Source organism: Macrobrachium nipponense, chromosome 9 (genome assembly GCF_015104395.2).
Source record: "Macrobrachium nipponense isolate FS-2020 chromosome 9, ASM1510439v2, whole genome shotgun sequence".
Taxonomy (NCBI): Eukaryota; Metazoa; Arthropoda; class Malacostraca; order Decapoda; family Palaemonidae; genus Macrobrachium; species Macrobrachium nipponense.
Window position 1 is genome coordinate 90262355 of NC_061110.1, and position 24733 is coordinate 90287087.

Consider the following 24733-nt stretch of genomic DNA (forward strand, 5'->3'; position numbering starts at 1 on the left):
GAGAAATTTAAAATCATGGGATAAGGACGATGGTTATCTGTGAGTGGCGTTTGGTTGAGGTGAGACTACCCTGCGGTAAAGCATGTCATAAAGATGTCGGCAACTTATCACTTACATATGGCAAACATTTTGGACACAAGTAACGACAGAATATGGATGGTCGTATGAGGCAATGTTAGGGCTGGCTACCACTGAATCGTTGAATTTTAGAGAAAACTACGGAGGATTATTTGCTTCTAAGGTCAGCTTGCTTGACCTAATGTGTTTGTTATTCTTATGTTAGCTTTATAGTCAGGATATATAGCAAAATTACATAATAAAGTAATAAATCCTGTCTAAAAGGGTTCAGGTTCTATTACGAAGAGAGAGAGAGAGAGAGAGAGAGAGAGAGAGAGAGAGAGAGAGAGAGAGAGCTTACCTTACCTTACCTTACATCTTGTTCGGGTTGTCCCAGGTCCCTCACTGTGAGGCACCGCTACATCTTACTCTGATCTCGGCAATTGCATAAAAGACACTACGCGAATATTTCGATGAAGCATTGTGTGGTTTTCCAATCCAAAGATGTACTGCGCGTGGGTGAAAAATTACGAGAGAGAGAGAGAGAGAGAGAGAGAGAGAGAGAGAGAGAGAGAGAGAGAGAGAGAGAGAGAGAGAGAGAGAGGAGGAGGAGGAGGAGGAGGAGGAGGGCCTTGTGTGGTTTACGTACCAATTACATGCCACGATTTTTTTCTTCCATACGATCCGAATGTGCAACCTCTGTCACTCTGCATTGCAATTAACGGCGTCGACACTGCATCTGCAACTTGTCCCAGAAACAGCAAAAAGCCACTCAAGCCACGGTCGAGCTAAAACGTAATAAATTAACAAACAAATAAAACCAATAAATAAATAAATAAATAGACTACCAAAGCAAAAAAAATAAAAACTTCATTTATGTAAGGATGATCAACAGAAATTGGTGAAGGAAACATTTCAAATATTTTTGGAAATTGCAAAAAGAAGACCCTTAAACAATATACATAACAGCTATACATACATATATTGCATGTACGTATATATGACTGCTTGTGTATTGTGCATGCATGTATTTATGTACATGACCTCACCTGTAACACATACTGCAGGTACACCAGGAGGTACGTGAACCACATAGACGCGCAGAGGTCATTGAAAATGTGACCCACGCTGTACCCATACTTGACCCTTTTCTCGAGCGCCATCTTGGAGGTCACTCACCCACACCCACAGACACACTGTCCGCTTTGATGCCCAATTCGTGTAATCTCACGTCTTCTCCCCTGCTGAAGCCACAACCCTGGAAATAACACGTTTGAATGAAGTAGATTTGGGGGATCTTAACAAAAATCTAAGCCTTCGTTTTTCAAAAGACAAGATCTAAAAATAAAGTATAAAGACGACCATGACTTGTGATAGACTACAGTTTTTTGGGAGTCATTTATAAGAAATGACTTAATATGTACCACATTGATCTTTCTTAATATGTATGTAGAGAATTTTCCCGGTAATATATGAAAGATGATACGGAGCTGTTACTCTCATGCCAGGGACCGTTGTAAGCCTAATGACTGTCATCGGGGCTATATTACTAAATATAAAATGGAGCTACCTTCCAATGCATATTCGAGTGCAGCCAAAATGCTAAATATTAAAAACAAGAATTCAAAAATGTTAAATAAACATTATAACTTTACAAACCAGAAAAACTGAGAATTAACCAAGAATAACTAAAATTGTATTTGTGAAATACCTGAATACATTTTTTTTTTAAATTTCTGGAAGCTTGACGCAATGGCCCATAATATCTATACTCCATTCCATTCCCACTGACCCCCTATTGTCCTAAGCGGGGAAACAGTGCTCGGCAGTTAGTCGATTGTGGTGAGCTGTAACTAACTGAGAGATGCGGGCTAGTCTTGCCAGCCCCAAGCCTTATTTTGCCCCTAACTTAGGTTGTATCCGTTCACAGATATATATATATATATATATATATATATATATATATATATATATATATATATATATATATATATATATATATATATATATATATATATATATATATATATATATATATGTCAGCAATAAGTCACCGAACAGCACGTGACAAATATGTACGTAAATAGCCGCATGAAAGGTGAAAAATTAAAGACCAGGTACCAAGAGCTTTCGTGTATTGTGCACCTCCGAAGAAGTGTACGCAATGCGCCTTTCATGTGGTTATTTACGTATATATATATATATATATATATATATATATATATATATATGTGTGTGTGTATATATATATATATATATATATATATATATAAATATATCATATCTATACATAATATATACATACATAGGGTGCACGCTCACGTGTGTATATCTAAAAAAAATACACTCACAAATAAAGCTTATATACTCTATACACTTTTTATGCGTATATAATCGTCGAAAACACAAGGAGAATATATACTGCATCATTGAATATTATTTTCGCCAGTGACGCAAACCACTGACACAATAACTTTCAGCGACTTAACAGCAAAACCCTAAAAGTGCCCTAGAAACCTCTTACCTTATTCTGTTGTGCCTCAGAAGAAAATATAATTCCTCGATTATATATAACTATAATGCACCGCACCTTGTTTCGATTTTTCGAGCTGGAATGAAACTGCGAGACCGTACATTTTCAATTGACCATCTTACTCTGCTGTCGGAAATTGCATAAAAAACACTACGCGAATATTCCGATGAAGCATTGTGTGGTTTTCCAATCCAAAGATGTATACGGCGCGTGACTGAAAAATCACGAGAAAAAGACTGGACTTCTTCTTTGGAAGCAGGTATTATCTTTCTGCACAAAGTCGTACGGTATCGGAGAGCACACATTCACGCGATTAACACCATTACGCAGGACGAATGGCGTCGCCGAATTCGCTGATTTGAAAAGGAACGATCGCTAGAGCGAGAACTACGAAAACGACCAGGGTAAAATGAATCTTGGAGGAGGACCCGACGTCTAGTCGCTGTGGAGGCCGATACCACATGACTGCGAGGTCTGGTGTCCGCGGTTAGCTATCGTATTACATTTCTTGAACATCGCCGCCCTATCTTCTCATACTCTCTCTCTCTCTCTCTCTCTCTCTCTCTCTCTCTCTCTCTCTCTCTCTCTCTCTCCTGGCTAGGTTATGATTTAAATGCCAGCATCAAGCGGACGATCACAGATGCTCCTTCCTTCGTCAGTCGTGCGATTAACAGCCAATTCTGACGGCTCGTAGAACAACAATCGATTCGTCATACATTTTCTGTTCGCGTGAAGAAACCTTAGTAGGCTCAGCAGCTGCTCGCCGCTGCCCCCTGGAAGCGGTACCGATCGGCGGAAAAGCTTCTTCAGACTCAAGTCTATACATCGTCTTACGCGACGCTGACAGCTTCCTGAAAATCTCTCTCTCTCTCTCTCTCTCTCTCTCTCTCTCTCTCTCTCTCTCTCTCTCCATAAAGAATCTACTTAGATAGTAAAACCCCTAATTTGTGAACGAAATTAATTGTACAATATCAATGACGAAGTAAATGGAGCATTCTATTAGTTATATATATGTATATGATATATATATAAATATATATATATATATAATATATATATACATATATATTTATGTGTGTGTTTATATACACACATTTATATATATATATATATATATATATATATATATATATATACACGTATATAAATATACAGTTTATACATAACGAAATCTTAACCTCGTATTATTCTTGTTAGAACGTTTGAGGTGATATTTGTGACTTGCCGTTGTTAAAAATACAAAGCAAATCATGAAAGACCGAGTAGATCAATACAATGTAAAAACCACAATTACGTAACGTTCGCTGACAAACTGGCTGGTGGCTCCTCTTTTAAGTTCTTAGATTCGATTGAACCTCTTGATTGCGTTTTCCTATTTCTCACCTGCTGTCATCGACATCCCGTATTTCATTATTCGTGCAGCAGAACTTTTTTTGAAAAGAGACGAACGCAAAATTAGGAGCAGTGATGACCAGAAGAAGAAGAATGCTGCTGTCTAGCCACTCGCAGGTGAATATCATCGCCGGGTACACGGGAGGAGCGTAACGTGACGCCGTACCTGTGACGAAAGGGCTCGGTTAGCGTAACCCGATACAATGCTGGAAGTGAGAACCTGGAAAAGCTTCCCCCACATGCCACAATATTCCTCCAGAAGGCCTTTCCTTACTGTAGGTCGGAAGAGCGTTCCTCGGAGATGGGAGAGTATAACGAGGAATTGACGACTGTCGCTCTCTTTCCTTGGCGTTACTCAATTCTTCGTGACTTTTGGCCTCTGAGAATTTCAAACTTGTCATAACGAAATTCTAAACGTAAAGTTGAGCTGAATATCCATCCTCACTTTCCCACCAAAGGCTATGAATGTTGTTCATCTCTCTATCGAAAAGACGTATATTTCCCGTAAGTAATCAAGATCGAACTGGTACATCTTAAACTGAAATGAATGCTGCGGAATCTAACATCTTCAAATGAAAAGATTCGTATACCTAGCTGAATTTCATAGCGAACCAATGAGATATGCGCTCTTTCCCTCATCCATCAGGATCTGTGCCACTGCTCCACAAGGTTCTTAAATGAACCCCGAACGGAGACCGTTTTGTCCACCGTGAACCATTGTTCCGTGACAAAGCGATCGGACACCATTCGTTTTGACAAGATAAGGAACAGTCCGAAACTCGTGGGAACGAGATCGCTCGCGTCGTAGACAACTACTACGTCCTCGTTCCGCCGTCACGCCCTAACCGCAACGTTGTTTGAGAGGGTAGGGGCCTTGCCCGTACCTGCGTAACTGAATGGAGGGGTCATACACGGGTCAACCAAGACAGTGGCCTCAACTGTAGTTTGAGCGGCCGTCGAGTGGACACCTCTCTGCCTGTACTTATGCTTGGCGGTCTTCTGATTTTTAACACGAGTTTTTTTTTTTTCACCTGCTTTCCTGCAAAGAACCACTACTACACAAAATGGGTGCTAACACAACCACCCCAAATTGCAGTCAGCAAGAAGAGCGGACTTCGTACCACTTACAAAACTCCATATTATAGATTCTTTTCCTGTGAGGAACAATCGACGTTCTTGTAGATGAGCTAATTCAAAGGAATTGGCAGTCTGCGTCGACTCCTTCTATACCCAGGTAACCGCTTTAACATATGAGCCTATAAATGCAATCGCAGCTTAAGAATGGCCTCGAAAACAAGCACAGAAGATTTAAGGGAGTTTAGAGATACATTGAAGTCAATAATAAGCCGATAATACAGCTGTTGTAACTCCTGAAAAGAAATCAATTCATTTCACGACCTGCTCGAAGGCCCATCGAACAGCAGCAAGTTTTGATGTTCTGTCTTCATCTCCTTAATCTTCTGCTACCCTGTTGTTTCCACAGGAACACACACACACACACACACACACGCACACGCACGCACACACACACACACACACACAGAGAATTCTTAGCTTTTCTTTCAGAAAAATTCTTACACATCTACTCTCTCTCTCTCTCTCTCTCTCTCACTCTCTCTCTCTCTCTTCTCTTTCACACACACACACACACAAACACACACACTCAAGAATAAACTGGTCGAAAGATTGTGCTGTTGCACTTCGAATTCAAAAATATAATTGATTGATTGATTTGTTAGTTCTTACTGGCGTCGCAACGACGAGGTTATTGACACCGTCAAAAATATAAAATCTTGCACTCACTAATATAGTATACTTCTGACATAATAATTTTCCATTCGAGAGAAACGCCGACGCAGTTTTGAAATAAGATCAAAATTATGAATTTCACACGAGTACCAGAAATTGGTGCAGAAAAAGACGTACCTTTTCTTAGTTTTAGCAATACAGAATTGTATCTATATATTAAATTCCTTGAAAATATGCAATATTTCCTTAACTATTTCATGAAAGCGAACATCTCATAATTGTCAATTAGCTGCCGGTGAGAACTTTCCGTCTTTCTCATTCGAAGGAATAATGATCGAGGAGCTGAAATGTCCTAGTAATGGCCTGAACTTTGATGGACATTATTTTATCTCGAGATTATTTCGAACCCAGATTTTTAACTAAGAAGTCACTTTTCACTAAAGCATATATGTTGATTTTCAGACAACACAGTTATTCAATAATTACCTACAGCAAAGATCAAAGTACTTCTTCTGAAAACTTACACTTAGAACTAAAGCTAAACTTTTCCAATTAGTCGGATTTATGAAACACTGGGGTGACATCAGTAATTATAAATTACAAGAAGGATCTGGACGAGAAAATGAAACATCCTCTTGGAAATTTTTATAGAAGACAAATTCTTACAGTAAATTTTATTCAATTGAATTAATTTTCCCCCTCTAAATATTCATCGTGGGATGACCCCTTCGCATCCCAAATTACAGATGGTACTTTATTTTTTTTTTACATAGTGTTGAAATGTGCATGTCCGTGGTAGTTATTTTGGTTCAGAGGCCAGTGGGAAGGGCAATTAATATCCCATAATGATATGGTAGTTGGCTTAAACATAAAAACAAAAGAAAATAAGAAAAAAAAAGAGAGCCTAACTCCGAAATACACAAAGTCATCAAATAAGATTTTTGTCACAGTATTCCAGAAATAAAAGGAATTTAACAGGCGTGGTTACAGATCTCTGAATTTTTTTATAAGGTTGTTATATAATATCGCCTGTAATACACAAGGATGCGAATTTTTGGACTGGTTAATTTACAGCCATACACACACACACACACACACACACACACACACTCAAATGTTCGGCAGCTATAACTGTGTTCTCGAACGACGGACTTCCATGCAATGAAAGCAATAACTAACCTATCTTAAGTAGCCTATGGCCATTAAATGCATAGTTTAATGGCAAAATAATAAAATAAAGTAAAAGTGATAATGGTGGTAAGAATAACAATAAAACCAGGAAGAGGAATCTGTAGTTGACGATCGAAATTTGGCACGGAAAAGAAATCACGACTCCAAACCAAAACGCGCGACCTCGTCACCAAAACAAGACTAACCACAGCGGGCATTTTGCCCATGTTTGAAAGGAATGTGGCTGGTCATTTTGTCCCATTTCCAGCATAAGAACATGTTATATCTGAGAACCCTTACCTTTCGTCTCTGTTGCTGGAGTCCATTCACAAACTGCATGCAGATATCCTTTGTCAAAATTAGGACGACAATTTACTGTATAGGCACGCCTCACTCAGAGCTATATTCTTTATACCAGCTTAGGCCGTTGTCCCACGACGGGGTCAAGTATTAATGGAATGTGAGGACTGATGTGGACCTTTGGACACGACCCAATAAACCAAGACAACAACAATTATCTTTCGATAACACTGCACAGTCTGCAACATTTTGCCAAATATCACATTCCTACATTTCAATCAAATAAATTCACTCGATTGTTCATCATTTATTTTCTTCATTCTTTGCGCTTTACTTCCTTCTTTTCTAATAAATTCAGATGTTCATTGTTTTACTTAAGTAACCGCTAATTACACCTCACTACTATTGCTCCATGTACTGAGAGTAGGGCAGTTTAGCTAAAAAATGTTTAGCTTTGTGTTGAACAAGCAGAGAAGCTGCGAAAACATTTTCCATGTTACGTAGTCCTCCAAAATCTAAGAGGGGAGAGGTCACTTTCTTCTAAGAAGGCGTAGGAGACTGTATCCTGCGTTCCTGCGTTGTAGCCGGGGAGACTAAACGCCTCTTTCGTTGTTCCTACCTAGCGCCTCCCTTCACCATCTTCGACGTAACCCGAAAGCTGTTACGTGTACGCACCTATACCTATACTTGATAGTATCCCACCCCAACACCCCTCCCCTCTCTCTCTCTCTCTCTCTCTCTCTCTCTCTCTCTCTCTCTCTCTCTCTCTCTCTTTTGATTGCTATGATTGTCATAAGTTGATCTGGAATGACATGCAGGAAAATCTACCGAAATATTCCAACAAGCGCTGAAGACTGCCTGGTTGGAATGATCCTAACTCGTTCTCAGCATCAACACAAAAACACAAAAACAGGTTTGGCGCCGTTGCATAACTTGCAGCGTCTCGCTGCTACCTTTTGACAACACCCTCGCTCTCAATCGAAGCACACGAGAGAACCTAGAATTGTCGTAAACTGCTGACGAATATGAAGGCCTAAGCAACTTCGAAACGATGCCTCATTTAAACTAACTTAACCTGGATGTTCAAAGCTTCATTTAGGTAACTGTCGGGGTAGGGGAGGTGGATTTGCCGTCCTGTAGAGTAAGTAGATCTTCCTGGTTCACAGGACGTTTATTCGTGTGTATACGTTGCTTAGCTACTTATTCATCCATTTATCTTTTGCTATTTCTATCTGCTCCTAATCAAAGCCCGGTTTTTTCTTTCCTCATTTTTACATATGGTCGTTTTATCCAGTGGAAGTTTGTTAAGAATGAAAGAACACATTTTTATTTTTAATGCAATGATGATAATTATCCTAATGGTTGCAGGTCCAAAATAATATAGCATGTGAATTTATGGTCTTTAATGGATATCAAAACGCTTTCGAACCTTGTGCTATGTTCATCTTCAGCCAAGTGAACATCATGACTATAAATTGTCATCATTTTCGACACGGAAAACTGTGCCCAATGATCATAATGATAATAGCAGCACCTTCATAGTTGTCAGTCAAAGGTTTGTTTTTGCTCGTTTTCTTCATTTTAATAGCAATATGTTTAGACTGAGATGTGCATTTCATTTTCTTCGGTGCGTGAGAAATTCCAGCATTTATTTATTACTATATCGAAGTTAATTTCTGTCAGGTTTACAGTTAACCTGAACGAATAAACTCTGAATTTATATTACTGGTTTGAAGGTCGGCCCAAAAAAAAGTAGGAAAACGCTGGCATACACCCTCCTTGGTAGGCCCATCTCCAAGGCCCACTCTCCAACAAATGAGCCAGTCGCCGTGTGGATTCTTAAGTGCAACGTTCAGTAACACTCCGGAATATAAATCAATTAGCATTGCAAAATTTCAATAATACTGCTCTAAGTAAGTAACGCAAATCACTGTTTCCGTTAATCAACACAATGAAGTGCTGGAAATTACAACGACTACCTGTGTGTTGGTGGCGGTAATTTTTTTGTTTTTTAATATTTCTCTGACAGCAGAAGTTAACGGATATTTGTAGTCCTACCTGTTATCTGCTCCTGAGGCACACCAACAAAAGATACGGAATTGGGATGGAGGAAAACTTCAAGTTACAACAAAATACATTTACAAATGTTAAGCCTCAACAACTGAAACCATATACAACAAATACACCACCGAATTATTGAGAAGTAACCCAACTGGATAAAAAAAAAAAAAAAAGGAGGAGACATTTTGAACTTCTCCAGTTCCTTAAAAATTAGAATATGAGCACCTTGTGTATGTCATTTTTATAAAATGTAAAAGCTTCCCAAAGTGGAGGAAGCTAGGAAACACATTTGAATCGAAAACAGATTGTTAAATCTCGGGAAGTATTTACTCATCACCTGATAAGCACGTCTGGGACTTTTCGGTTAGTAAAAAAAAAAAAAAAAAAAAAAAAAAAAAAAATAGCTTACCAAACAAGAGGACGTAAATAAGAGTAAGACTTAGAAAAAACATATTAACCAGTCATGACAACCTCCTTCATGACATGAATTTTTGACTGGGAAAGGGGCGAGAGAGTCTGTGTGCGGCCTTTCGAAAACCCAGCTTGGAAGCCCACTGGCTTTCTAAAAAGAAAGTGAATTCGCATTCTCATTCCTCTTTGGCCGCTTTCGCCGCTGCCTCGGCTGCCTGTCTCCTCTTCATGCCGATGTACATGATCCAAAATATGGCTATGAAGTTTGCAAACAGAACTCGGTACTGGAAAAAAAATTAAATAAAATACATCATTCAATATTTGTTGTAGAGTTGGCTTTTCTGAATATTCTCATTCAGTCGATAATTAAGACTGTAATATAATAATAATAATAATAATAATAATAATAATAATAATAATAATAATATAATAATAATAATAATTAATTAATTATTATTATTATTATTATTATTAGATTATTTTATTATTATTATTATTTTGTAGAGGAAACGTGAACAGATATAGAAATATTTTAGGTGCATTTTGCTAAAAAGTTAGGGTGAACAGCAATCCTTAACAACAACAACAACAACAACAACAACAATAATAATAATAATAATAATAATAATAATAATAATAATAATAATAATAATCATCATCATCATCGTCATATATAATAATTTCTTCGGAATAAAAACTAAGCAGGAAGCAGATATTGATCATATATTACATTACTAATAATAAAATAGAAATATGAAACGGTAAATAAAATCTTATTCCAGAACTAAGCGAAAAGGAAAACTGCGGAATCTTCAAATGATTGCGTTTTGGACACGAGTTAATTTCCTACAATAGAAATCATGAAGTTGAACTCGACTCCTGAAGGAGCTTCCACTCTACCTCTTGTGGGACGTAGTTCACATTGATGAACTGAATGGGTGTCCAGACTTTCCAGTTCATTTTCAGGGCCGTCCAGTACTTCATCTGCAATTCCTTTTGGCAAGTAAGATGGCTTTTACCCTGGAATTGTGGAGAATTATACAACTCACTGTCACCAAAGATCCTCAATTTATATTCAGACCCATGGAAAAGATAGGCAACACATATTTTTGAGTGATTATGGAGAGATACTTGATGCTTAAACCATATACTTTTTTTTATAAATATAACGAAAACATAAACAGGCATATCATTTTGAGGTTGTTCATTATCTAAAAAAAAATTAAGGAGGGTGATTTACCTAATAAGGGTGGCAAGTAATTAAATGTAATAATTGTTCAAGATAAATCTTATAATCTTATTGGGAAACTCTACCACTAGCTTGGACGCACATTATGCAATTTGCTTTATCAATCGAAACAGTTATTTTCTTTGCCTAAGAAATGTGACTGTCATCGAAAACGAATTTTTTTTGGAGGGGGGTGTGGGGGTAACTTGCATAAACAGGAGAGAATTACGTGAGATTCCAGTAGCTCTCTCTCTCTCTCTCTCTCTCTCTCTCTCTCTCTCTCTCTCTCTCTCTCTCTCTCTCTCTCTCTCATTGTAAATGATAAATAAGACGTAAGCATAGCTATAACTAAAGGGTTGTCAATGAAATTGCAGTCTGATGAGACTATCACTGATCACGGCGTATATGCAAACGCACGAAACGAACGAAGCCACTTCTCAGCGTGGGGAAGGCCCTCACCTCCATCCTCGACAGCACGTAGAGAGAAAGCAGAAGAAGAAGAGGGGCGAAGCCTAATCTGTCAAGCAACAGCCTTTTCAGGGATGCCCCCTTGGAGGTCGGGGGGACCACCTTTTCCAGGAATTTGTAGAAGTAGTGGGCGAGGGGGCCAGTGACCACGAAACTGAGAAATTAAAGTCGATGTAAATTGGGGTGAAGTTTGTGTCCATCAGTTTTTCTACTCTCGAGCACAAATGTATAGGGTGTCCATAAAGTCCCAGTACCATTACAAGTATTTATTGCTCAGAAACCATATAACATAGAGTAATGCTTTTTTTTTTTTTTTGTAGAATGGAGTGCTCTGAATGTACACTTGAGGAAATGTAGAACATTTACAAAGAAACTGCATTACTCTACGTTATATGGTTTCTGAGCAATAAATACTTCTGTTTGTATACTGGGTCTTTATGGACACCTTGTACAAATATAATATATATCTGCAAATAACACTTTGAAATACCATGTGTATGAAACTTGTGTAATGAGAACAAAAATGATACTCTGTTTAAGGAAATTGGACACAAAACTTGTACGATATGACGGAGTGTTCGTATGAACTGGAGAAAAATTAGGCTTCTATCTGTTATTTCTCTTTATGTGAAGTGTTCCTTTATCAGTATAACAACATCTTTGATAATCAGTATCATTCCTTAACAAGGGACAAGAAGACCGCCTCATATCTCACTTTCTGTGTGTGTGTGTGTGTGTGTGTTTGTGTCTAGCTCCAACAGTACTCACCCGAAAACTGCATATCTAGAAGCGCTCTGCAAACTAATTTTTGGCTGCTTAGTGATCAGCTGACTAAGGATTTCCCCCAAGGCACAAGTGATGGCACTGCAATAAAAGAATAATCAGCAATGACTCAAATATCTTGATCACGGATTGAAAAGCAACCACTGTCGTAACACTCGCTGGTATTGCAAAGAAAGGTTTCTATATGAAACACTGTCATTCTTTACAAGGTAACCAATGGCCTTACAGGCTGTTCTATGGGCAGGAACCCGTCCTGGCAGAGAGCCAACTTAGTCATAAACATCAGATGAACCAAAACTTTCCATTTTGTCAGCTAGTGACTTATTGTAGGTGGCCTGCCTCCAACTTGGTTCAACGGCTTTGCTCTAGAGAACGAAACTATAGGCTGGCAAAATCTGTACGTCCGTCTTGACCTCAAAGTTAAAAGTCTACTGGTGATAGTCCTTCAAGATAATAGTTAACAAATACATACACGTGGATATTTTAAAACAGAGGAAAAGCAGAACTTTAGGAAACTAGAAGTTTTATCCACTAGTCTAGAAAACTGAAAGTTACTGAAATTTACTAGTTAGCGCTGCTGTTACTAAACCGAATATTTTGTCAAATCTGAAATTTGTCAGAATTCGTCAGAAAGTCACATGCATGCCCACCCTCCAGCTGAACAAAAATGACATAAAACACACTCTACACCTTGAGCTTTGCTAGAGCAATAAGCTCGCAACGTAGCATACCTATACCCTACCCATTTTGTCAACTCTGCTGACACCCTTGGTGTTCATCCCGTCCGCTTTGAGGCGCCACTGTCTATGATCCAAAATGGATGGTAGGGTGAAGTGCGCAATCCCCTTCATAAATATGGTCTATATATTACTCAGATGTCAAGTAGTATATTAAAACCCTATGCTTTTTAAATTATTAACGAGAACAGATGACGAAATTTTCCCTCTTTGCCGAACTAATGATAAAAATAAATAATTTTCAGACTACAACAGTCTGTAACCTTAACCTATATCGGGTCCAAGCTAAGTGAAGCATTTAATTATACAGGTGTAGAGGGAGCTTCCTTAACACGACCACAAGTTTTTAGACGTGTGACTAGTCAAGGTCACTCGTTGCACCTATAAGCAGCTGTGATAGTCGGACTACTTGTACGTGCCTGCCAAGAATGGAGTTGCATAGGTGTTGCAATCAATCAATTAATCACAGAGGACTTTCCACAACATCCGTCGTCTGTGGACAACAAAATCCATCAGAAGGGGACAGCAGAGTGCGTGCATCCACCGCCGAAAGCTTGTCTCGTCACAAATATTGAGTTTATTTAACAAATCATGCCACCCTTTACAAAACTTGCATTGTGCAATGTATCATATATCTAGAGAGACGGGACCCTCTACTAGAGAGACGGGACTCAATACAAACAGAGTTAATGAAAAAGTTCTAAAGACCTGAACGGCCAGGAAAGAGACGAGTGGGCGACTCGACTGGAGGCGATGATGGAAATGTATCATCAGCACCTACCTCGTGGTTGCTTTCGTAATGAGAGGATTCCTGTACAGGCTGAGGTTATAGACTTGCAGGCCATTCTCTAACACTGACAGCACAGTCATGGCGTTGATGAACCTACAAAGGATGAAATGAAACGAAGTTAATCACTCGTCTACGTGGCAACACAATTTGCAAGTACCTGACATTTCCATATTAGGACAATTAAACAACCATTTTAGTATGATCTTACACATCGAACGAGAAGAATATGATAGATTTGCTTAATTGCCTTGAAAAGATGCACTGAGGTCGTCATCACAAAAATATTTCTTATTCCGATACAGTGATAAATTGGTCAGCTGCATTACGTAGAAAGAGAGAAATCATCCCTGGGAAAAGTAATTGCAATCAAGCGAATTAATTTTTCAGATGATGTTGTACGTCTGACAACTCTTCTTCTTCTTTCCAGCTCAGGACTTCGGTTACAAAGCCCGGAAGCCGAGCGAAAACATAAAGTGCACTGACTGATTGATTTATTGCATTTTTCTTGGCGTAAGATAATACAGGCTGTCGTGAATTCTTTTCAAACATTTCCATTAAACTCCTGCCTCATTCTTTGTACGGATTTGTTATTGATTTGAGACCGAGGTACTGAGTATATACTACCTTATAAAAAGGTCATATGAACAAAATACCTCATTTTAGGGGTCATTCAAGTCTGTTTTTTGTTTTCCAAATAAAAATCAGATTCATGATTAACTGATGTGAAAATGAGTCATTCTCAATGTGCGAATTAATACAATATTAAAATAAGATATGATGACAGTCTCCTGTTTCTCATTTGATTACCAAACGGAAATGAATATGTTTACATGACAAAAATAAAGCAATAAAAAATAAAAACTAAGGAAACTTTGCTTGCAATCAAGTGAAGACAGAGAAAAAACTGAAAATATGATAGGAAAAGTCTTTTATTTTTAGCAATTATAACTTCTAACAGTCAAACAAAAGGTCTATGCAAGTTTTTCGTGTAGCTTGAAACAATTTAACTTCGGGCTTTTTTTTTTTTTAACATCTCGCAGAAAAGACGAAAGTGGAAAATATCTCTGTTCAATGTCTTGCATCACATTAAACGACCTATGACCTATACATGATCAGAGCGCGCGAGGAACTTGGTTCTACGCGGGAAGAGGATCTGAATCAGAAATGAGTTCAGACCAAACAGTGATGAACTGGGAGGCTGAGAGCGTTCTTCCAAAAACTGAATGATTAAACATTCTTAATCATATACAAGGAAATGTTGGAAACTGTGGAATTGAAAGAGATTTTCAGATTACTTAATTTATTCAAAGTCATTCAAATTCGGGGAAGTACGATAAATTATATATAATGTATACATGATCTCTTCTCTTATCTTATGGCACCTGTCTTTTAGCTGTTGCACGACAATTCACTGAGCTTCGCAAAATTATATCACGAAAAATTCTTCATGATTTACTTTAGGCTATAATCAGCCTTAGTGATATACTTATATATATGATATGTATATATATATATATATATATATATATATATATATATATATATATATAGATATATATATATATATATAAATATATATATATATAAAAACTAATAATAAAAAGAGCCCATAAAAACACCAAAATATAGAGAGAAAATTACTATATTTCAGAGACTGCTGTCTCCCTCTTCAAGTAGATGAATGAGAAAAGTTACAGAAAAGGTGGTATTTATACCAAGAGGTCCATCCACAGGTAAGCCAGTTTAGGTCACTCCCGCTGATAATCTTCCTTTAATCTTCTTAAGTTGGTTGAATTAAAACCTTGTCGATAATATATGAATCCCATACTCCTTTTGAGATGTTCATTACCTGCCTCTCTTTTATTAAGGCCGATTCCATCATTTGACTCTTGTACCGACAGTTGCTGCTATAAATTATAAGTGACAAATTCCAGTTTATTCTATGGTTATGTTCATTTATATGGTTGAAAATAGCTGAGTTCTGTTGTCCATACCTAACTGAAAATCCGATGTCAGATTGGTCACAGTCCAGGCATGGGATTTCGTAAACGCCTGTGTCCTTTGGGATGTCTTTTGTTGGACGTTAATCAGGGATTTGGCTAAAGTGTTTGGGTAAGTAAATGCAAAAATGTTAGATTTTCCGAGGGTCTGGTTCACCGTCTTAATCCTGTCTAGGTGTGGAATTTTTATTTTATTGTTGGGTGTGTCTCTGATCTTGTCTTGAGGGGGTCGGTAGAAAATTACATTTGCTTTGTGAATTGCTTTCTCAGTTATATGGTCAGGATACCGTAAAGACGAAAGTTGCGTATGAATTAGTTCAAATTCTTCTTCCAGGAAATCTGGGGAACAAATTCGAAGGCTCTTAAGAATAGGTTGCTGGCTACGCCTATCTTGATATGAATGTCATGATAGCTGAAGTAGTGAATGTACGAAAGAGAGAGCTTTGGTTTTCTGTATATGGTAAATTTGTTTTCTGTATATGGTAAATTTGTATTCTGTCTTAAAGGGGTCTACTGACCCCCTCAAGACAAGACCAGAGACACACCCAACAATAAAATAAAAATTCCACACCTGGACAGGATTAAGACGGTGAACCAGACCCTCGGAAAATCTAACACTTTTGCATTTACTTACCCAAACACCTTAGCCAAATCCCTGATTAACGTCCAACAAAAGACATCCCCAAGGACACAGGCGTTTACGAAATCCCGTGCCTGGACTGTGACCAATCCGATATCGGATTTACATGAAAATCACTTCCCCTTAGGTATGGACAACAGAACTCAGCTATTTTCAACCATATAAATGAACATAACCATAGAATAAACTGCAATTTATCACTTATAATTTATAGCAGCAACTGCCGGTACAAGAGTCAAATGATGGAATCGGCCTTAATAAAAGAGAGGCAGGTAATGAACATCTCAAAAGAGCATGGGATTCATATATCATCGACAAGGTTTTAATTCAACCAACTTAAGAAGATTAAAGGAAGATTATCAGCGGGAGTGACCTAAACTGGCTTACCTGTGGATGGACCTCTTGGTATAAATACCACCTTTTCTGTAACTTTTCTCATTCATCTACCTGAAGAGGGAGACAGCAGTCTCTGACTATACTATTTTTCTTTCTATATTTTGGTGTTTTTATGGGCTCCTTTTATTAGATGGAATTCTGTTATAACAGAACATTTTACCAGTCATTTATATATATATATTCTAATATATATATATAATATCTATATATATATATATATATATATTTATATATATATATATATAATCTATATATATATATATATAAGCGAATACCACGGGAAACGATAGTCAGGAATCCAAGCGCTTTCGTCTTTATTCAGACATCGTCAAGGAGCTACTAAAGTACAATTGGAGAGGAAGGCCTCAGGTAGAAACAAGATCAGGAATACCAGATGGTTAATTATCAAAAGGGTAAAAATTAAAAGGGATAATCCAGGATTATCGGATATCACACGGTCACAAACTTAAACAGATTCTGACCCTAACCGAAATTACAATGTATCTTTACAGTCCAAAACATGTAAAAACTGAATATATTAATTTTGTTGCTTATATTTATCTACAACTTTTTTCATTATGAAAGCATCAAGTTTAAATAAACCAAGACTTAAATTTAGAACATTTCTATTATTTGACTTGATAAAACAAGATTCAATGATATTCCTTTTAACTCTGTCATTACATGGGACTAAGGCTCTTGCTTGACTCCAGTTAATAGGATGGTCTAAATCTCTTATATGTACAAATAATGCATTCGATATTTGCCCAGTTCTCACAGAATATTGATGTTGCTTAAGACGCTGTGAAAGAGATTTCCCGGTCTGTCCGTAATAGATTTTATCACACTTTTTTGCAAGGAATTTTATATATGCAGCCTGGAAGATCTTTAGGAGAATTTTTGATTACTAAACTCTTGACATTAATATTACTGAAAACAACATTTATGTTAAAAATAAAAGTGACTATATAAGTAAAATAATGACATTGCTAAATGACACTGATACTTATACGAAACTGAGGTCTGACCCTACACAGACAGTTAACTCCCATTTTAATAAACAAATTAAATCCATTTTGAAAGGCTTGGACCATTTAATTAAACAGTTTACACCGCAATGCGCCTCCCTACCTTACATGTATGGTTTAGTCAAGACACATAAAATCAATAACCCTATCAGACCAATCATTAGTTCAGTGGGCTCAGTTTCGTATAATTTATCTAAATGGCTTGTAAAAATTCTTACTCCTTTGGTAGGAAATATTTCTAACACGAATGTTAAAAAACAATGTTGATTTTATAAACAAATTGAATAGTTTAAATTTGAATATGATTTTAATATGGTTAGTTTTGATGTTGTCTCTTTATTTACAAAAGTGCCTGTAGATGACTTACTTGAATATTTGGAAGAGGAATTAGAGCGTCATGACATTCCCTTAAGTGTAGAAAATCTCATTAATCTCATAAGGTTATGTATCAAAGATAGTAAATTTTGTTTCAATGGGGAATTTTTTGTACAAAAGTTTGGCATGGCCATGGGTAATCCCTTATCTCCTGTCCTTAGCAATATTTACATGGAATTTTTTGAGACAAAACTCTTACCAAGAATTTTGCCCCCAAAAAGTTATTTGGTTTAGATACGTGGATGATATCTTCTGTATTTGGCCAGTTCACGAAAACCTCCAGGAATTCCTTAATAATCTCAATAATTTAGTCCCTTCTATAAAATTTACTGTAGAGGAAGAAAGAAATTGTAATTTGAATTTTCTTGATGTAACTGTCCATAGAAATGATAGAAATTTCACCTTTTCAGTCTTTCGAAAATCAACTAATATTGCCTCTTTTGTTCATTACTACTCCAATCACCATCAAAATGTTAAATTCTCTGTTTTTTCTGGGATGTTCCTAAAGGCTTTACGTGTCTGTAGCCCGCAATTTATTGACGCTGAAATTAAAACTATTTATGATATTGCATTGAAACTTAAATACCCAAGGACTTTTGTAGATGTGGCATGGAAAAGAGCTAGAAAAACATTTTATTCAACTAATGACAAACTTGAATTTAGTAAGCATAACATTCTAAAATTACCTTATGATGAAAGGTTTTTAGATATTCCTAGAATTTTAAAGCTTTTTAACATAAATGTTGTTTGCAGTAATATTAATGTCAAGAGTTTAGTAATCAAAAATTCTCCTAAAGATCTTCCAGGCTGCATATATGAAATTCCTTGCAAAAAGTGTGATAAAATCTATTACGGACAGACCGGGAAATCTCTTTCACAGCGTCTTAAGCAACATCAATATTCTGTGAGAACTGGGCAAATATCGAATGCATTATTTGTACATATGAGAGATTTAGACCATCCTATTAACTGGAGTCAAAGCAAGAGCCTTAGTCCCATGTAATGACAGAGTTAAAAGGAATATCATTGAATCTTGTTTTATCAAGTCAAATAATAGAAATGTTCTAAATTTAAGTCTTGGTTTATTTAAACTTATTGATGCTTTCATAATGAAAAAAGTTGTAGATAAATATAAGCAACAAAATTAATATATTCAGTTTTTACATGTTTTGGACTGTAAAGATACTTTGTAATTTCGGTTAGGGTCAGAATCTGTTTAAGTTTGTGACCGTGTGATATCCGATAATCCTGGATTATCCCTTTTAATTTTTACCCTTTTGATAATTAACCATCTGGTATTCCTGATCTTGTTTCTACCTGAGGCCTTCCTCTCCAATTGTACTTTAGTAGCTCCTTGACGATGTCTGAATAAAGACGAAAGCGCTTGGATTCCTGACTATCATTTCCCCCGTGGTATTCGCTTATTTATGAAGTCACGTGCATCTACTGTGATTTTTTAAGCATAATATATTATATATATTATCTATATATATATATATATATATATATATATATATATATATTCCAACAGTGGTTCCAGCAAGACAACAGCTCACATGATAAATTTATTAAGAGACGTTTCGTGCCCCAAGACATTGGCACATCATCAGTCTAGAATAGAATTTATTCTTTTAAAAAACATTAAACTAAAGTAAAAAGTACAATCCAAAAATATGAATTATTGACAGAAGCTTACAAGTATTAGAAGACTACCTATTAGTTCAGAGAAGAAGAGCAGAATGACTAGAAACGTGAGAACCGACCGAACTACACTTCAAGCCAACGAAAGGGGACGTTGGCCTGAAGTGTAGTTCGGTCGGTCCTCTCGTTTCTAGTCATTCTGCTCTTCTTCTCTGAACTAATAGGTAGTCTTCTAATACTTGTAAGCTTCTGTCAATAATTCATATTTTTGGATTGTACTTTTATATCATGACTGTGAAAAGAGAAGAAATGAATATATGAGTTTGTATGTGTGGGCTTTCTATATGTGCTGAATTCATATCCTGTTTCTTTTCTTTCTATGAGTATGTCTAATAAGTTTGATAACAATATCCAGTTCACTTTAGAGAAAAGTAACAATAATAAACTGCCCTTTTTAGACATACTCATAGAAGAAAAGAAACAGGATATGAATTCAGCACATATAAAAGCCACACATACAAAACTCATATATTCATTTCTTCTCTTTTCACAGTCATGATATAAAAATAGGGGTTCTAACAGGTTTATTTCTTAGGGCAATGAGAACGTGTGACCCTTGCAAGATAGAACAAGAAATAAATTACATCGGTAAAAGCTTCGATGCATTAGCATACCCGGAATGGTTCAGAAAAAGGGCACTCAACAAAGCTAGAAAATTTTTTTACAGAGCAAATGTAGAGAGTACATGGAATAAAGAAAACAAGAAAATAGTTGCCCTCCCTTTTATGCCTAAAATGAAACAAATCACTTCAAAATGAAAGAAAGTAAATATAAATTTGTATATACCTTTGATAATACCGTAAAAAACAAAGTATGTAAAAATAAATTGGAAGGAGAAGACAGTAATACAGATGATGTAGCGGGGGTATACATAATCAATTGCAACAATTGTGGAGACAGATATGTGGGGGAATCAGGTAGGGGAATAAGGACTAGAGTCCAAGAACATAGAAGGGCAGTACAACTTAACTCTCAGGGGAGTGCTATAGCTAGGCATTGTTGGGAAAATGACCATAGGATGGATTTCAAAAACAGTAGGCTTATATACAAAAGCAACAAAATTAGTCACAGGAGGGTAGTAGAAGGTGCACTCATCAGAGAGATTAAAGTAATAGAAGGAAACAATGGTTTTACCTCAGAAGATCCCATAAGCCGAGCTTTGATATTAAAAGAAGCTAAGATTGACCCTGCTGACATGGAGATTAGGTTTCCTGTCCAACAGACTTTTGGTGACCACACCCTTACCTCAAGTATTAATCCCATTGACCATCAGCTCAGGATATCAGAGCGACAAGAGGGGATTGGCAACTCTCAAGGAAACCAGAACAGCCATCACATAAATGACAGCTCAACGAATAGAAGTTCCAGAAGACTGCTGAGCCTTGACCCAGGCTAACATCCCAAACATCTCTTGAAAATGGGTCACAGATAGGGCCGGAAAGCACTCGAGTGTGTAGTGAAACTAAATGTAAATACTTAGAAGTAAACAAGTTACAAAGTGATTTTGTGGGTTTCTTTTTCAATCTTCAGAAGAAAACTGAAAGAAGTTTTTGTTTGGTTAATAATAATAATAATAAAAGGAGTCCATAAAAACGCCAAAATATAGAAAGTAAGTACTTTATGTCACAGAGAACCAGCAGTCTCTGAAATATACTAGTACTTACTTTCTATATTTTGGCGTTTTCTATGGCTCTTTTTATTAGATTGAATTCTGTTGTAACAACATTTTGCCAGTTATATATATGTACACACACACACACACACACACACACACACATATATATATATATATATATATATATATAGTATATATATATATATATATATATATATATATATATATATATATATATATATATATATATATAATTACGTTTGACTCGAGGCAACATCATTATCAAGAGATGTGACGGTATGAAGACTATTAATTCCTTCCACCACAAATACAATGAATGAAATCGTGCAATCCAAATAGTACTTCAACCAGCTAATATATAGTGGAATGCTTCGTCGCTTTTATAATACCAGCAAAAAAATCTGTAAGCGTCGTTTTCTTTGTCAGATTAAATATCTTAGACGAAATCTTTGCTTTCGTCGCAATGCTCTGGATCAACAACGGGCTTTCTCACCCGGGTGCAAATGGAATGAGTCTATTTTTATATCTCACCAGTCGTGTCGGCTACGAGAGTGAGCATAGTATTCGGCGTCTTTTCTGAAAACACCATCGCGTTATACGAAATAACCCGCTTTCAGTGGTATGACAAGGAAGAGCTTAATCTTCTTTATCTGTTTCGATCAAACAGTGAGTAGTGATATCCAGTACGAGTGTCGACTGTAGCGCTGTTGACAAGAATATACGTAAGTATAAGCGTCCAAGGTCAGTGGACCTATGAAAAAACAAAAACAAATGGCGCTTTGCACGCGTACGTTGCTTTATTTTTTCTATATATAGGCGTAACAGGCTCACTGGCGATTAAACATAAACTAATTAGCTCGTGGACTTTCACTCACGTTCTGCATTGGATGTGAACCTTTTAACCCTCTTTCGATAACTTTCGTTCTTTATTCTCTCTTTCTTACTGCACAGGTAGGAGAGAGAGAGAGAGAGAGAGAGAGAAGGAGGAGAGAGAAGAGAGTAGAGAGAAGATCTGAGAGAGACGAGAGGGAAGAGAGAGAGAGAGAGAGAGAGAGAGAGAGAGAGCTTGATAGTGCACATATTTTACACTGTCATCAATGCATTCCCGAGTGTAGAGAGGCGAGCTGCCCCAAGCGTTACCGACATTTTTTTTTTTTTTTTTTTTTTATCAGTCCTACTAAATGCAGGCAACTGGTAGGAATTACGTGTCTTCTCTCTCTTACAATAGTGAGTGACTAAATTTTTTTTCTTAGACGTCTCCGTACGTGCTGAGCAGTTCAACAAAGACAATAACAACACCGTGATCGAATTTAGTAACGTCAGCTTATCGAATGAATGATATAATACTTGAAAAAAAGGTTCAAGACAGCATGAAGATTGGGGCTGATTAAATCGCGGGCCACATCTAGACTTAATTTTACTCCTTTTCCATATTTTTTCTCAACAAGTTTCCTACATTGGTAATGGAGTATGCTTGGGAAATAGGAAGTGATGAAATTCGATCACAATTGTCGATATTGGGTACACAAACACATGCACACACACGTACATGCGGAGCAGAACATTAAAACTTATTTTGCAAAATCTAAACGGGGTATGCTTAAAGACGAATGAGAATAGTTTTTCAAAGCTTGAAAAACTCAAATGACGATAGTCGTTCGCAATGAAAACGTTTTATACTGTTGCCACACGATAATTAAAAATAAAAATAAAGTAACATAACAGGTTCGGTTGCACCCTGGGGTAACTAGCTCACTCTCTCGTGCTCCCTAGTGAATTTAAGATATTGGGACTAAGTTCCTCTATGAATTCTCTTAAAGAGGAGATGACGCTTGAAATACGGTAACTGTTGTGAATGATTAAACTGTGGAATTACCTCTGCGTCACTTATTTCGCCCGTTCAAATGGTCCGGAGCACAAACGAGGCCTAATGAATACTGAAGATTTCAGATGTTTGGACCTTCACTTCCCCAACTCATCTCCCAGACTGGGTCCGAGGTTCAACTTTTCAAGGTCGATCCAGTTACTAATGAATGATTTTACGATTTAATTATAATTCTGGCAACTGCCTCTGTTTGCAAGAGTACAAATCCGCATTAAATTGCCTTATTAAATAAAATACGCAAGCGTGAATTGCAGGTAGCGAAGATTGCATTTTCAACGAACACTTTGAAAATAAGATAGTAAAATGATTAGGCTCGTAGTCTTCGCAAAACCCTTCATAGTTTATCACTTACTGATATTTTTTTCATATTTTGTCCTTTATGTTTGTCTGATATAACATCAATAGGTGTGTTGATGGACAGAGCACAATATTGTCATATTTTATTCACCATCTCCAAGTAATTGAACCGAAACATCTTCAGTCACCACGGTCATGTCGCTTAGAGCCACTATGCTCGCCGCCACCTTGGTTAGTCCTCTCTCTCTCTCTCTCTCTCTCTCTCTCTCTCTCTCTCTCTCTCTCTCTCTCTCTCTCTCTCTCTCGTAGACTTTCATCCCTAACTATAACGAAAGAACTGTCTTATTTCATCATCATTAGATCTTCTAAATAAACAAATGAATAAATATGTAGCCTGGATAGCTCTGTAGAACAAAACACGGATCATGTTCAAGATTAAATGATAGATTCAAATAGCAAACCCTTTCTCTCCGTCATTATCACACTACATTGCCTCTCTGTTGATTTCTATTTCACCTATTATCCCTTCAACCTTAGAGAAGATAGGATCTAGGCCTTGCTCGGTTATTCTTAGTGTGAAAGATGAAGGGGTGCTAGCCTACAGTATTTTTTATCGCATTTACTGTGCCGGTTAGGCTGTTCTTATTGAATGCTATAGGTGTCAACCGCTTCTTCAACCTTTGCTGTTGCCTGGGCTGTGCTTCCCCTTCAGGATTCTTACGTTTCCAGTAACGCATTTAATTAATGTTACCTAAAGCTAAACTCTCCCCTGCTTGCTTAAGTAGAATGATCAATTATACATAGTCTGCTCAACATGAATATCTATTTCACTACTTCAGCCCTTTTTGGTACATAAATGTGACTTGTTAGACAAAATTACGCTGAGTTGAGATGACTTCAGTAGCCTGTATAGGTACAGAGTAGTACCTACGTATAACAGGTAAAAGAAGACTCATGGACATAAATGAACAGCCAACATAGCTTTTCAACTCTGCAGAACACAAATATAACAGATTCAAGCATTTAAAATCATACATGGAAAAATTATTCGATATCCATTGCAAGTTTGTGTTCAACATTATCAACTCTTAAGTCC

At 36.9% G+C, this 24733-nt stretch overlaps 2 protein-coding genes across 4 annotated transcripts in view; both read right to left on the reverse strand.

Annotated features, from left to right (window-relative positions):
* LOC135218317 (major facilitator superfamily domain-containing protein 12-like) overlaps nt 1-7888 on the reverse strand; it is a 17559-nt gene extending 9671 nt beyond the window's left edge. Inside the window, exons 1-3 of one of the 3 annotated variants that reach the window (XR_010315285.1) lie at nt 2582-3460; nt 1107-1315; nt 707-845 (exon numbers count right to left, since the gene is read on the reverse strand). Coding sequence is in view for 2 of the 3 variants with exons in the window: in XM_064254545.1 (XP_064110615.1) it covers nt 707-845; nt 1107-1220 (253 nt within the window). In the remaining variant the exon portion in view is untranslated. Of the gene's footprint in view, nt 1-706; nt 846-1106; nt 1316-2581; nt 3461-7201 lie in introns of those variants that run through there. The other 2 variants (XM_064254545.1, XM_064254543.1) reach the window with 2 other exon arrangements.
* Nucleotides 7889-9323: 1435 nt separating this feature from the next.
* On the reverse strand, nt 9324-23461 carry LOC135218318 (peroxisomal membrane protein 2-like). The gene is made up of 6 exons (XM_064254546.1): nt 23332-23461; nt 13671-13772; nt 12138-12233; nt 11361-11523; nt 10574-10693; nt 9324-9957 (listed from the first exon to the last, which is right to left on the reverse strand). The coding sequence occupies exons 2-6, from the start codon at nt 13757-13759 to the stop codon at nt 9850-9852; spliced, it is 576 nt and encodes a 191-aa protein (XP_064110616.1). The 5' UTR covers nt 13760-13772; nt 23332-23461; the 3' UTR covers nt 9324-9849.
* Between the last annotated feature and the right edge of the window lie 1272 nt (nt 23462-24733).